This window comes from Osmerus mordax, chromosome 3 (genome assembly GCF_038355195.1).
Source record: "Osmerus mordax isolate fOsmMor3 chromosome 3, fOsmMor3.pri, whole genome shotgun sequence".
NCBI classification, from domain to species: Eukaryota; Metazoa; Chordata; class Actinopteri; order Osmeriformes; family Osmeridae; genus Osmerus; species Osmerus mordax.
The window spans coordinates 1,989,721-2,005,254 of NC_090052.1; the positions used below are offsets into that span (position 1 = coordinate 1,989,721).

General features: G+C 40.2%; 3 protein-coding genes across 4 annotated transcripts in view; 2 read left to right on the plus strand and 1 right to left on the minus strand.

Annotated features, from left to right (window-relative positions):
* LOC136938120 (GTPase IMAP family member 8-like) overlaps positions 1 to 15,534 on the minus strand; it is a 261,770-nt gene that overhangs the window by 155,916 nt on the left and 90,320 nt on the right.
* hoxb8a (homeobox B8a) lies at positions 4,243 to 6,797 on the plus strand. 2 transcript variants are annotated; one of them, XM_067232474.1, is made up of 2 exons: positions 4,243 to 4,999; positions 5,695 to 6,797. In XM_067232474.1, the coding sequence occupies exons 1-2, from the start codon at positions 4,576 to 4,578 to the stop codon at positions 6,009 to 6,011; spliced, it is 741 nt and encodes a 246-aa protein (XP_067088575.1). In that variant the 5' UTR covers positions 4,243 to 4,575; the 3' UTR covers positions 6,012 to 6,797. The 2 variants fall into 2 exon arrangements, with proteins under 2 accessions (XP_067088575.1, XP_067088574.1); XM_067232473.1 differs by having other exon boundaries at positions 4,249 to 4,999; positions 5,692 to 6,797.
* hoxb7a (homeobox B7a) lies at positions 8,092 to 12,580 on the plus strand. The gene is made up of 2 exons (XM_067232476.1): positions 8,092 to 8,522; positions 11,706 to 12,580. The coding sequence occupies exons 1-2, from the start codon at positions 8,120 to 8,122 to the stop codon at positions 11,963 to 11,965; spliced, it is 663 nt and encodes a 220-aa protein (XP_067088577.1). The 5' UTR covers positions 8,092 to 8,119; the 3' UTR covers positions 11,966 to 12,580.

Consider the following 15,534-nt stretch of genomic DNA (forward strand, 5'->3'; position numbering starts at 1 on the left):
TAATCGTGTACAATTATTCCTGCATTTGGCGCCTATATTAACAGGTCCTATTCCTAACAGGTCTGGGTTTTGGCATGGCCAGGGTCTCTGATTTAAGTTTTTTTTTTGCGTGTGTTGTTTTGGCATTTCAAAGAGGAAACAAACAGTGAAGAGGATGTAGGTTCTTGCTTGGGGGAGGAGGGGATGGGAAGTCGACTGTCATAAAAGAAGAGAAAGAAAATTCAATGCGGTGTGCCGCAATAAAAGAATATGACTGCCATAAAACTTTATAGGGTATAAATTTCTGAAGGTTACGAACTAAACGGCTGTAAAGCAAACATGGTAGAGAAGGGCTAAATGTTCAAGTCCTACTCAATATCCGCCTGGAAGTTCAACAATCAGAACAATCCAGGATACCTCCACCGGTGACTGAATACGTTGTTCCTTTTTAGATTGTCGTTCTTTTTTTCTGCGTTTGTTAACGGATTCCGCGCGAATGGGCGTTTGTCCGAGAAGAGGTCTGGACTTCGACATAAATGGCTACAGTCCAGTGTTCTCGGCTCTTCCTTTTGTCTAACTTCCGAGAGAATCCTGGCGGCCTTATAGCGGGTCATAAAACGCTACAAAAAGATTCTGGCGAGACGTCTGAGATAGCGGGACCTTAATGTGTTTACAACCTCGAGCCAGGACTATGGATTCCAGTTTTGTGGCAGCCTAGTGAGGCCTTTTAGATGTTTAGGTCGTGGAATTGGTTGCAATGGTTTCCAGAGTTGAGCCAGCTGTCTTTTCCAACACTGCTCCTAAATTTACATTTAAACACAATGTGGTGTGCTCATTGTTTAATCAAACTACATTTTCCTGTCACGACTATAAAAACGGTTGAGAATCTCGATTACAAAATGTCATACATTCATATGCTATTGAATGACGTGTGTGTGTGTGTGTGTTTTGTTGTTTTTGAGCATTTCACGGATTTAAATCATTCAATCATTTTTAACATGGTAGGCAAATAACAACGGTATTGGTTAGTTTTTTAAATAATTTATAACATATTTAACATATTTGTATTGATAAACTGCAAGATGTGAAATTAAAATTTGATCAAATAAAGCAAAAACAAATATTTAGGTGACTTTGTCATGTTTGCTTTCTTAAAACGTAGACAAAGCTAAATATAGCTTACAACAAGAGAAATAAGACACAACACAGTGTAGGCTATGAGCTACAGGCATAATGTTTAATGTATTCTTCATTACGGCAATAATAATAATAATACGTTTAAAGATACTACATTAATAATTATATACATTATGATAACAATAACATCGATCTAACTGTATCACCACCTCCACCAACAACATATGATAATGATATAAATGATAATAATCATACTCGTTATTAGTAGTATATATATATATATATATATGTATTAGTTATAATATGTTAGTATTATTCATCATTTTTAGTCTTTATATCAATACTATTACATAGTATATTAAAAAGACTATTAACGTAGCCAGTAAAATGAAGTTTGTAAGGATACTCATACCACAATATCAATGAAAAAAATATCAGATACATCTCATAAAGTCCAGTATATTTTGTGTTAGTAATCATAGCCCATCCACACAATCTCATAGTAATGTTTAGCGTACTTCTTTTCATCAGAAATAAATAACAATTTAATTGTGTTGTGTTGCAAAAATACAAAATTCCTTATATTTTACTCATTTTACAACAAATACGTCTAAGTTTCAGTCATATTTACGTTCTTCAAATATGGCTTTTGATTACATATAGAGTATATTTAAACACCCTCATTATGCCGGTTTATGTGTCGTGTTTATAGAATCATAAACCGTCGTTAACCTGAAATGTAGCCTGTGGCGTATCTCACAGTGATCTCTAGGTGGCAATGTTGCTCCACTAAAGAAATCCGTTTTCGTGTTTTCTGCCCATATCCCGATGTCAGCTGGAAATACGGACAATCTACTTCACACAGCTAAACTTGGTATTTGGTACTGACTCAAATGCAGGATTTCAGGGGAGGCAAGAAGATTAGTATCGTATTCACCCGTAACAGTGTAAGCTTTTAAAAATCATGACGAATGTAAGAGTAAAAAGGAGCTCTTCTAGAATCTAAAAGGACTAAAACTTAATGTAAAAATATTCAGGTAGTCTAGAAGACGTAGGGTATACAAATTATTTATATCAGAATGCTTTAGGAAGGATTAAGTCTGCACTAGCCAACACAAATCGTGGATAATATGTTTTCTGTGGAGTTACAAACAGCCGAGGGGTCAAATAATCACGAGGCTGTTGATTAGGCTGTAGGCCTTCGATTTCAAAATATATTAGGCTACATCCTTGGGTAAACTTCTACTTCAACTAGGACAATTCATATTCGCAGTTAAGAATGATACTACGCTATTGGTTTGGTAAAAGGAATATCAAAGAAGATCAAGCCTACAATTATCGTTTGCTGTTAGCAAGTCAACTCGAGTCTAGTTTTTTCAACTCGAGTTTTGGCGTTGACAATATCTTGATTTCACATAGGCATCATTTACTTGAACGATATTTTATATCTCGTGGTTTGAAAGAAAGACTTAGGTTTTAAAGAGAGTGGCATATTGTACTCGATAGTTTGTCAGAATGATTACAGCCTTTAGCGATTGATAAAAAATGAATCCAACAGAGACTGTTTGTTTAAATTTGCTTCCATGATAACTTTATTACAAATACATAACATGTACAATTCATCAAAATGCAAGAAAAAACAAACAAACAAATAAACAGAAAGCTATACTAATAGCCTACTTAAAGTTGGATGGTCACAAGTAGCCTAACGCTTACAATTTTCTAAACAATGCTTAAAATGTAGTTTTGGATTCATTTTTATGTTTTAGTGTATTATACACCTACATATGCTGTACATTAGTGACACATCTGCCTATAAAAATAGTCTGAACACTTAACATCTATTCTTTTTTTCAATTCCGTTCACACAACAGCCTTGCGCACTCATTGACAATAACACAACACAGCTCCAACCATACATTAAAACAGATAGCCTGCTAAGGACACCACAATTCTGCAAGTATCAAACCCCTGCATAACATTGGCATGTCTTTCGGCATTATAATAAATAACCTAGGCTGATGAATGTTCCTACATGAACAAATAGTTGGATAACCCGCTGAAAAAAATATTATAGGCCACAATCTAAACTCTGATTAAGGCTATGTGACGCGCGGGTCTGTATGTTACTCTCTTTAGGCTACATTAGGCTATTATTCTGTTAATCCCATTCAACAATATTTCCGTTTTATTAGGGTAGCCTATTAACGAAAGCAACCTTTCCACAAGTTCTTCCTGGTTAGTTATTCAACAAATAAGTCAGGGTTAAATTATCAGATTTTATAATGACAGTCTGTATGGAAACGCAACTAAAATGACAATTAAATACTTGAATATTTCTGCATCGATGAAATTGCTCCGAGTGAAGCATTTATGGCTTTGGTCGTGGAACCTCGTAAAATCTCAACAGCTTTTTTGATGCACGGTGTAAACAACAAACAGCCCCGGCGTTTATAGCATTTTATAGTTTGTTAAACCATTTACAACCACTTTCTCTATTATACCACAAGTGGTACTCCTTTCAGACAGCTTCAAAGCTTTATGAATATCATATTTATAAAAATACGATGATCAAAATGTTAGATCTGACTACCTCGTTTATTTTCCTATACGTCTTAGACGTTGGCAGAGCTTTGGGAAGTTGTTTTAGAACAGCAATTACATTTATAGGACTTGTTAAAACTGATACCAATTAAGTCGTGTACTTTCACAATTTGCCTGCGCGACCCTGACATTTTCGTAAAACCGGGGCTCGCTCACCTCGTTAGAATTTAGAAATTAATGAGTGAATGTGCATCCCTTTAAGTTGCCTATTAGCTTCATGCTAAAAATCAATCTATTCGGGAGGAGGTTTAGAGTGGGTACGTAGGGGTGGGGTGGCATGGGGGGGCAGGGTGCTGTGTGATTTGATCTGATGCAGAGCGGCAGATTTCTCATTAACTTACCCGCTTGAATATATTAATGCGCATATTCTTCCCTCCTCTCTCCCTCGAACACCCCTCTCCCCCTCCCTAGTCCCTCGCTCCCTCTCAGTCTCTCTCCCTTTCTCATTTTCTCCCTTTTTCATTCTCTCACTTCTTCCATATCAGAGGCGCGTAGAGCAGGGTCCGTGTGGGGATGCGAGAAGCCAATGGGATGAGGACCTGATAATAGATGCAAATTATCGTGAAAAGACACCGCAAAATATGAAACAACTCATTTGCAGCGGAGTAAATCACAGAAAACTGTTTGTGAACTGGCACCTCATACCGGAATTGTGATGCAGGAGCAGAGGATACGATTTTATGGAATCGGCATCATTGTACCTTCAGCTATTTAGGGTATTTTGAAATACAACAGTATCTTAGTCCATACATTGCTAACCTGCTTGGGCTCTTTTTTTAGACCCAACATCGGTCCTTTCGAGCGTTCGTGTCTGTACAAACACTAGCAAGCAAACAAAATCAACAACAACAAAAGATGAGTTCATATTTTGTCAACTCTCTTTTTTCCAAATACAAAAGTGGAGACTCTTTACGTCCCAATTATTACGAGTGCGGGTTCGCGCAGGACTTAGGGAGTCGACCCACCGTAGTATATGGACCCGGCAGTGGAGCAACTTTCCAACATCCCCCTCAAATCCAGGAGTTCTACCACCATGGCGCGTCCACACTCTCCAGCGCCCCATATCAACAAAGTCCCTGTGCGGTAACGTGCCACGGAGAACCGGGTAACTTCTATGGGTACGACGCTCTCCAGAGGCAGACGCTTTTCGGAGCGCAGGACGCGGATTTGGTGCAGTACAACGATTGTAAACTTGCCGCTGGTGGCATCGGTGATGACACTGAAGGGACAGAGCAGAGCCCGTCACCGACGCAGCTTTTCCCGTGGATGCGACCGCAAGGTGAGCCCCCGAGCTTGGTTTGAAAACACTGCTTAGATCGTGGAATGAGACGCAGCTATTGTGGCGAAGAGAGCTAAACCTTTTACCGTCAACCGAAATGAGAGTTTAGGCGCATTTCCTGTGTGCAGCAGGAAAGACAGTAAAGCATTTATTGTTTTATGGTGTTCAAAACTTGTGAATGAGTTTACAGTTTAATTACCCCACCATATAGAAAGAGGAAGAGGACTGTAGCTTTCTTCTCCATGTGTGAGCTACCAGCCCGCAGCTGATTCTCTACTTCTCACCCCGGTCAAAGTTTTACTACTAGCTTTTACGACTTACAGTGGTTTCGGGGATTATGTTGCTACAAGGTGGCCGATCCCCCCAGGATTGACTTGGGCTTTATGGTCCCACTCATACTGCCTCGAATGTATGTGGAGCTGTGTGTTGCTACGATTTGGTTTATAGTGAATAATATCATGCTCATTTAGCTCATTCGGAGGTCGATGAAGCGATACTAAAATACTAGAAAGTAGACTTTAATGTTAACCTGGGGGGTAGCCAAAGTGAAACAATTGTAGAATTTATAGCTTCAACCTAGACCATGAAGGATTGCTGGGAATGTGGATGAGCATTTTGATGTAGAAAATATGAACAGGATTGCTTGTCTATATCCGCATGCGTTTTCTCAAACGTGCCCCCTCTTTTGCCAGCAGCTGCCGGACGGAGGCGAGGCCGCCAGACCTACAGCCGCTACCAGACCCTGGAGCTCGAGAAGGAGTTTCTCTTCAACCCCTACCTGACCCGCAAGCGGCGGATCGAGGTATCGCATGCTCTGGGACTGACCGAGAGGCAAGTGAAAATCTGGTTTCAAAATCGGAGGATGAAATGGAAAAAGGAGAACAATAAAGACAAATTCCCCAGCAGTAAGTCCGAACAGGAGGAGATCGAGAAGGAGAAGCGGGAGAAGGAGCAGCAAAGTGCCGGGGCACAGTCGTCCGGTGAAGACTGCGACAAAACCAAGCAAATGTAAAAAGCTATAGGGGGGATGGGGAGTTTGAATCAGGACCACGGAAAGGCAGCATTGAGAGAAAGAGAGAGAGAGGGAGAAAGAGGAGGAATGAGGGGGACCAGCATGTGGTTGTGTTTCGCAAACATGGCTTTGGCGAGCCATTCCACGTTTTAGATGAACGTCTCTACACAGTGACTTAAAGGACAAGACTATTATGTTGTTATTGCTGTCTGGAGACAAAACAAAACATTTGAACGGGAGAAATGAAGCATTTGTACTTTTTAATCTAATGTCGGGAAAATATTATAGCGTTTAAAAAGATAGCCTCCTTACCTTGTGGAACAATTATCGTGAAATATTTCTAGGCTATTGTTAGAATTTTATCATTAACAATTATCTTTGGCAGCTGTATAGTTTTTAAGTTAAATGGTGCACTTTTTACTGTTATCTCTTCTATGTTATGATGACGTAGCAAATAATGAATTCCAACAACATGAAACTGCCTATTTATGCCGTAGTATTTCTCTTTCTACACTTGTCCTTTCTTAGTTCATTTGTTTTAATTGATGGTCTTTCTTTCTTGGGTAAGCATGCGCACAGTGCAAAAAACGAATAAAATAAAAGAATAATAAAAAAGTATTTCATGTGACCCCTCGTTTACTGTGAAACAGAATGTGCTGTACTTGTGAATTAGTTTATGGGGGACTTGATGATATGCTTTTATGTTACTTCATCACTTTGTTCTATTGTCTAAAACCTTGAAGCGGCGTAAGAAAGAGGACACAATAAAGTTTACAAGCGAGAATCCGTGACATCATTGGTGTTCTCTATGCTTCATTTCCTGTCGAGGTGCGCGAGGTGCGGGCTCAGGGTTACTGTCTCCTGATCAAACTATTCAGTGTAAGACCAAACAATTAGCTTCCAACATGAGTGTCACGTCAATGACACAACTTGCATTAAAAGCCTCATTGAAACCATGTTTGATTAAGGCTACTTTCGTAAACAATAATTCAGGGATGACATATGGCAACAACATTTCACGTGTCAAAAATCTTTACCATGTAGATAGATAGATAGGTAGATGCATAGATAGGGCCTACATAGATACATATATGGTGGTACATGAAACAGGGTTTAGTGAATAAACTTGGTTAACCGGGGTCATTTTGCCATCCCTAGCTTGTGTAACTTTGCGCCCCATAAGAGGAAAGTTTGAGCCTCGGAACCTCGAGATGGCATTCCACCTTATACACCCAGCTGATCATGAAGAGTCATCATACAGATAAAACAAAACGTTTAGTGACATTTGAAAATATGCTTTTTGTGTTCCACTGGGACATCGGCCAATGGCTCGATTATGTGGAGACCCGTCCAGTATTGGGCATAAGGTCGTTGAAAGTGAGGCGAGGCGTTTCGACATTGCAATTCGAGGCCTTTACTGTCCCGTCGAACACAACAGTGCTTGTGTTGTCCAGAGCCAATGCCGTTGTACGGGGGATGGTTGCTGTGGGCAGAAAGATGCTCTGAAGTAGAAAGGCTCTCTCAAAGAGGGAGTCGTTAGTGAGTGGGCCCTACATTGGTCTCTAGCTCACAGACATGCTGCGCACCGGCCACAATAACAGAAGCTATGTTTTCTTGCTGGAACTGTGCTGAAAGACCACACACGCTAAGTAAAATCAATACGGAAATAAATGGGAGTTTCCTTATTTGTGTGCATGTCCACATAGAAGGACATGTAAGATGTGTGCATGGTCTATTTCAGTCAGATGCTTGTGGTGCTTGCCCTTTTTTTAATCACTGCGTCTTGCGTGAGGTGATAACCGAATACATTCTATTGGCCATCGATTTTTGTGCTTCTTGTTAGTAGGTTGATTGGAGGAGCCTTTGCATTGAACATAGGCTAAAGTATTAATGTGCATGGTCAGTGGTGCACTTTTTTCCACATTAACCGAGTGGTGGCCAGCCCTGCTGTTATTGGAGGGCTTTGTACCACATGGCCCCTATCACGTGGCCCCAGAGGAAAAAGGGGTGATTTTTGGTGTAAATCTAGACTGTAATACTGTAATATATCACAGTACCTCGTAAAACCGACACTAAAACCTCCCGGCCTACAAATCACCGGTCAAATTATGAGTTCATTGTATTATGCGAACGCTTTGTTTTCCAAATATCAAGCAGCAAGTTCGGTTTTCCCAACCGGGGTATTTCCAGAGCAAACTTCGTGCGCTTTTGCGTCTAGTTCACCGCGTACCGGTAGCTATGTATCGGGCTCCGGCGGAGCAGCCTTCTCTTCTTCCTCATCACTGTCCGGACTGTACAACAATGGAGGAAACATGCCCTCTCAAAATCCCGGTATGTACACCTCTGCGTACGGGCTGGGCGCCGGCTCCCTGAACATGCACTGTTCTCCGTTTGACCATCCTAGCCTCTCCATGGTTTGCTCTGGTGACCCGTCCAAGCTTTCCAGCTGCGGCAAAGCAGAGCAACAGAACGAGGACAACTTACGGATCTACCCCTGGATGAGAAGCTCAGGTAGGAGAAATTATGGGTTTTCTAAAATAGAAGAGGTACAAGAGAGGTTAGATTGCGGGGGCTGCTCGCTCCGACCTAATAATTACGTTAAACGGTCTTTAAACTGCGCCGTTGCGGAGTGGCCAAGACGACTTCCCGAACTATGCTTTACGTCGCTTTGCCAGCGCAGATCTTTTATTGCTATACGACCTCCATAAAACCATAATTTAAGACATCTGAATATTCATTAGGAGGTATTGTGTTAAAAGAGAGAGAGAGAGGGGGCGTAGGATTATTTAACCCTGCTCCAATAGTCGAAGAAAACACAGTCTGCAATGGTTTTCTCCATGACGTTCTTTTGTTAAAGTTGTTTTTAAGGACAGTAACAGATTTGCTGTTACCTAAATGCCTCTGAATGAACAGAACAGAACAGCATTCCTGTACAAGAACACTGCTTCTGAAAATGTTATAGCGTTCACTGGAATAGTAGCTGTTGGATATCAAATACATGTCACACTGCCCCACATTTCTCATCGAGCATGACAGTTTCAAAAGTCATTCCAAAATAATATATTCTAATGTCACATAATATAGCCTATTAAAACCTATGTGATTGTGTAGCCTACATGTTGTGAGTGTGCGTGGGCGTACGTGCTTGACTGTCTGTGGGTTGTGTACTTGTTAAGGTGCTTCGTGCCCTAGAAAAATCTATTATAGAAGGAACAGACACTTTCTAACTATGTGCGGCTCCAATGAATAGAAGCTGACAACTTTCAGTCTAATGATTTTCTTGAGGCACTCAAGGCTTTGGCTACCACTACCACAAAGTTCCTATCTGTCAGTTGTCAAGTTGCAGCTCTCTCGCCCTCTTGTTAGCCGCTGGCGTAAAACATACAACAACATAAATAGTTTTGAAACAGATATGTCCTCGTTATCAACTCCTTTGACATTTTACATACCGGTAGGCTGTTTGTTTCTACACGTTTTGGCTTGGCGTTTTCTTTTTAGTCGTCAGTTGTGTGTTAACCATTTATGTAGCTGTGTGAAATAGGCCTTTGCATTATTTACATTTTCTAAGCATGGAAATGTGGTCCTATTTGGGACACTTTGCCAACCATATATTTGTTGAGATGGCAATAGAAAACACCAGAAGTTCCAGAAGAAATGTTGGTTTTGAACGTTTTCTGCTGCGATAACAGTTTATGTTTGTGTAACGTGATCTCATCCCTCATATTTGCTGCTTCTTGAGCAGGACCCTCGGCGTCACCCTAATGACGCGGAGGCAGCCGTTTATATGTTTAGAATAGTTTTGCATAAATATATCGGCACTATATGATGGAAACTCATGTGTGAAGGATCATATAATCAGTTACATGACTGGTGCGCCACAAACTGAGATCATTTGATCTCGTTTTTCATTTTGACTTTCAACTTAGCTTAACAAACATCCGACAAAGCCTTCTGTACATAAGAGAAACATACACACACACAGAGACAAGGGCGAGCACATAGGCAGGGATAGAGAGAGAGGGGGGGGGGGTTTCGACAAAAATACATATGTATCCTATCTTGTATGCCATAGCCTATACTTGTATTCTTGGCTTGTAATAAAGTTGTAGATTTTAATTTAAATTAAACTGGAGCTCTGAGTTCAAAGGTAATTTAACCCAAATTCATTCTAGAAAGCGAAAGGAAACAGTAGGCTATATGTGCACCAGAAATGGCACTTGGCTTATTCTAAATGTCTTTCACCATATAAAGACTCACTCATAAAATGAGTCTTTAGATACCCTCCCACACACAGACCTCAAATTAAATCTATATTTCTTATATTAAAGAAGAAACTCTGGATGTGTAATGCTCAACTCGCGTGTGTAGTCTGTCTCTACCGAGTACAATACTCGTCCTTGTTGAAACGCTGAAGAATTCCAGCCAGGCAGTCAGTGTTGAAGAACAAATCACACAGGACACATGAGGAGAGAAAAATATCATCAATTTGAATGAATTCTCCCTTCTCGTTTTCCTTCTCGCTCCCCAGACTCTCTCTTAACCTTCAAACTCTGTCCATGTCTCATATTGAGCCAGCATTCACCCAGACAGTGACACGTCGCCACTCAGTAGAGGAAATGAGAACCACACATAGGGACCACTGAGTTCAATAAAACTATAGTAGGATACGCGAGCCGCTGTAGACTCCATTATACGCTGTCTGTCTGCCTGGAGCGGAAACGGCAGTAGACCCGACCCACTCGCATCGTAAGCGGAACTTTTGAAACAGTCAAATACACGTGTGGCAACATGGAACTCTTATGTTTTGTTCCTCAACTATGTCAGTGAGACAGAGTAGTGATTCGAGAATGCACGACATGGCCCCTTGACATAGGATAGGATATTGTTGTGCGAAAATAAAATCCCTTTGCAGCTCTGGCAATGGAATGTGCCGTCTTTTGTGTGAAAGAATCAGGAGGACTAGGATTATGCAACTGGATGTTGTTCATGGAGCAGACTTTCATCACCTATTTCCAAGAGTGAACTGCATCTCGCGTGAAGCCACTGTTTTGAAACTTTACAAGTGCCACGGCACACATGCAATGACAAATGTTTAGCTGAAATCGTTCATATAAATAACAACGGACGTGTAGGCTTGTAAAACGATACAGCCTAATGTTGGTGTAAGGGTACTATAAAAGAAACCACGTTAAAAGCCACGCAACTTGACCTAAATTATCGGGAGGGCAGGGTATCTATCAAGAGATAGAGTAGAGTCAGATATATTTCAGTCTTTTGAAATAAATTGAGAAATACTATTTTCATCCACTCCAATATGTCAATAGGAAGGCTACAACTGTAACCAAAAATGTTAGGGTTGGAGGCCTAACCACACGTAGGCCTATATTAGTTTTTAGTTTCTAATATTCTCAGTGTAGTCTTGTGTCAATTAAACAAGGGGCGTTGACAAATATTATGTTTTTTTGTTTGTTATTTAGAACTGTTGGTGTTATAGTCTTAACACAATTCAAATTTGACAATGTCCTTATTTTCTGGTGTTTTAAGATATCGTTAAGGGTAAAAAATATAACATGCGATACAGAAGGCCATATGTATGCCTTAATAATGCACATTTTGAGAAAGAAGGACGTACTGCATTTTTAAAGGGTTGCTCATTGCCCAAACATCCTATAATATCCTCTCTGTTGTTTACAGGTGCAGACAGGAAGCGAGGCCGACAGACGTACACGCGCTACCAGACTCTGGAGCTCGAGAAGGAGTTCCACTTCAACCGCTACCTGACGCGCAGACGGCGCATCGAGATAGCTCATGCACTGTGCCTCACCGAGCGACAGATCAAAATATGGTTCCAAAACAGAAGGATGAAATGGAAGAAAGAAAATAAGACGACCGGACAGAGCTCCCCTACAACTGAGCAACCGGCAGGAGAAGAAGAAGAGGATGAAGAGGAGTAGCCATATTACAGGAACAATGAAGGAGTATAGCTAATAGGACTGATATGGATAAAATCAAGGGTGACATTTTCCCCTTATCTTACACTGAATAGTCAAACATACAATACTACCTACTAAGATCATTGTTTATAATTTTGAAGTCCAAAGCCACGGACTGTTTTGGTAAATATGGGCCTGTATTAAAGGAAAGTGTTTGTTTGAATTGATAGGATAGTCTTGTACGTTAATGTTGCTTGTATTTTAAGTGACCCTGCATTGATGTTGCTTGTGCTGTTTTTGCAGTCAGTCGTATAATCTTGCATAATCGACCTGTAAAACTGCAAAACGCTCGTTGCCAAAGCTATCCTTAAAAGGGATCAGCTTTTTGGAGGTTTATAAAATCTCAAAGGTCATCCTTGTTACATTCAGTTATCCTCTGTGTACCTCTGTTTGTATTTAGTCGTTTTGATAGGCTAATGAGTTTTACCGCTATGCAATTTGATTTGATGCAGTCTTTTTTATTGTTAATGTGTACAGTGGACCACAAAATGTAGCCTAGGAAATGTATATTTTTGCGTTGTGAGGGACGTTTCGTTTTACAATTGCACAATATGTTTATGTCAATAAAAATAATCAATAAGTAAGAAGTCTGTTGTGGTGTCTTTTGGTTTTCGCCTGTATAGCCTACTGCATGGGCAATGCGAAAAAAGCTATATCAGAGTCAGAGTATTACCGGCAAAACTAGGCCTATCAAACACAAGGGTCAAGAAATATATTTTAAATATCAGTCGACCTTTTTTGACTATTACTAATGAACCAAATAACTTGATTACATAGATACATTATTAACATCTCCTGGACGAGCAATATGTGGTTCCTGCTGCAGTGGTATTGCTATATCAGATTCACCATTCTCAACAACACACATTTCGCTTAAAATTTCTATAATGGTTTAATTTTAGAAGCCTGATGAGCAGTGGTAAAAGGCTTGTTTCAAATAGTTTATTTCAATGTTTGTATAACCGCACTTTAACTTGTTGATAATTAGCTGTGTTATTTAGCTGTCAACATCCAAGGCATTGCAACTGGATGTTGTGTATGAAGCATGTAAGATTAATTCATCGTCTTTTCCCCTGTGAAAATCTGCTTCAATATGATTGCACTGATATAAATTCAGTTTCGTTACATTTCTCCGTAAGGGCAATATTCGATGGGTGTTGTGTCCTGGGCCTGACGCATTGAGGCCCCTGTAGCCAAAGCAAGACTGTTATATTGGGGCTGTAACTGGTTCTAAATGCGTTTATTGCATCAATGAAAGGCCGGAAACCCCAATAAAAATAACAAATAAGATCAACAAAATTGGAAACAGGCGTGTAAGAAAACGTCCGCCTGAGTGTCAACTTTTTAGAGCGTGTAACAATGCGGGGTAAGACTTTTGTTTTTGTTTTTGTCCCCATTTTAAATTTTCGTTAATATGTAACCCTGAGCCTTTCCACAACGGAAGCACCGCACGGCTGTCCTAAAAACAACAACCATATCAGAAAGGATATTTTTACTTTCACGTTTATGACTTGTCTCAAGACATCGGCATTTTTATGTCTATTGAATACCGCATGCAAAATATTTTACGCAGGCGTGTAGCTCCATGATACTTATATTTTACTCAATATTATTAATATTATACCATATCTCAACTCAACACATTATTGAAGAAATTATATTTCACTGAGCAGTTTGTATTCAAGATTATTTTTGTTACAGTAAATCTGATCATTATTACATTTCTTAAAACCATGCGTTTGCATTACGCATTGAGTACTGTGGTTATATTTTTACATAACACAACAATATCTGCAAATAAATAAAACGTCATACTGAAATATGAAATGCATGTTTCTCATATTTCTTATTTGGTGTGTTATAGAAATCAGGAAAATGCCTTAAGAAAAAGGAATCAAGACATCTGTAAAAAAAAACAGTTTTAGTTTAAGTCTAGTTTGTCATAATCTGGTGGTGTGGATGTTTTAAGCATGACAGTGTGCATTAGGCTAAAGTATGTTATAGTAATTCAACTCATTACTTACATTAAAATCTGTTTTGAGGTATTGTACGCTAACCATAATTTGCTTTAGTTGTTAATTTTGTAATTACTTTTTTTTCTGAACAGGGATGATACTAGGCAATAAAAAAATGCAGTGGGAAATGTTCAAATGCGCGCAGAAACACATACACAGCTTCCGGGTCCCACTGATCGGCCTACAAATATCACCTAAAATATGCTGGCATTTTTTTGTCAAACACGAAGGAAAATCCTCTTTGGTCCTTCATTTTCTGTGGAAAAAGATGGCGACTGAGGAACCACTGCTGCTAAAGCAGTCATGAAGAAATGCAATAAATTCCTTGTTGTTTTATGAAAATTTACAACTTTGTGATAGAACTTTATGAGTGCCTGGGTCCTGGGATTGGCCGAGGATGGTCATGTGGATGGGTAACCGTGAACATGAACTTTTTATGATTTCCCAAGTGGTTATATTGCAGCATTCTTTTGGCCACTGCACCTTATGTAGCAACACTGTGCTCCTTTAAGGTTCTGTAAAGACGCTTTTTAATCGCGTTTATGAATTTAAATACACTACAAGCTCGTGCCCCCCTCTTCTTAGTGTTACAGAGAGACTGGAAGAGACCTACCTCCTCGCTCTTCTTGCGCTATGCTAATGTGGCCGACAGTGATTGGGATTTCCGCTGAGATGGAGAGAGTGACTGAATATGAGAAATCTGGACACGCCGGAGGGTCGCATCTCATTTTTCATGTGAAGATGATGCTTGACTCCTGTAAAGTAATGTGAATGAAAGGGGAAAAGAAGGCCGGCGACAGGGTAAGAGCTGGACTGGCTTCACGCGCTTGTAACTGGACTAGCGCGGGGGACAGGAATGCAGTTACCGCGAGCTGCGTGAAGCTCGCCTCGTTGTCCAAGAGCTCAGTGACGGATTATCAACAAAGGTAAGCCATGCTTGTCTGTCAATAGGTTCCGTTGTTTCTTTTGACCGCACCTTAAATGTAACCAAAGCTAAACAATCACTCTAATATACTGTTTGTGCACAACCTTTATTTAAACATACAACCACGGTGGGACAATACTCCGTCATACTTGAAATGTCTTAATCCCGTCAGATTCATAATGTTGATAATACCTATTCTGCTCGGAGCCATATATCGATATTAAACCGTGTAGTGCTGTCTGAACGATGGGTGTTTGTGGGAGCGAGCGATGCTCGGGCTACGCGTAGAGGGCGAGGTTTGACGGAAGCTCGCGGTAACCAAATGCATACTGTACGGTCTCGGGTAATCTCTTGGAATTCTAAATCTAAGAGCACTAGACTGTGTGGCATTTCCATACACTCCCATGTCCTCGTTAGACCACGAAAACAAATAGGATGAAACTCGCAACTTGGTGTTTTGTATATAACTGACTAGTTGTATAGACTGGGAGACTGACAGTCTTTTTTTTCAATTCATCCATTACGCATGAGCTTGTCAACGTGACGCCCCGTACAACTTCCAGATCAGGACACAAAGCTTCCAGGTTACT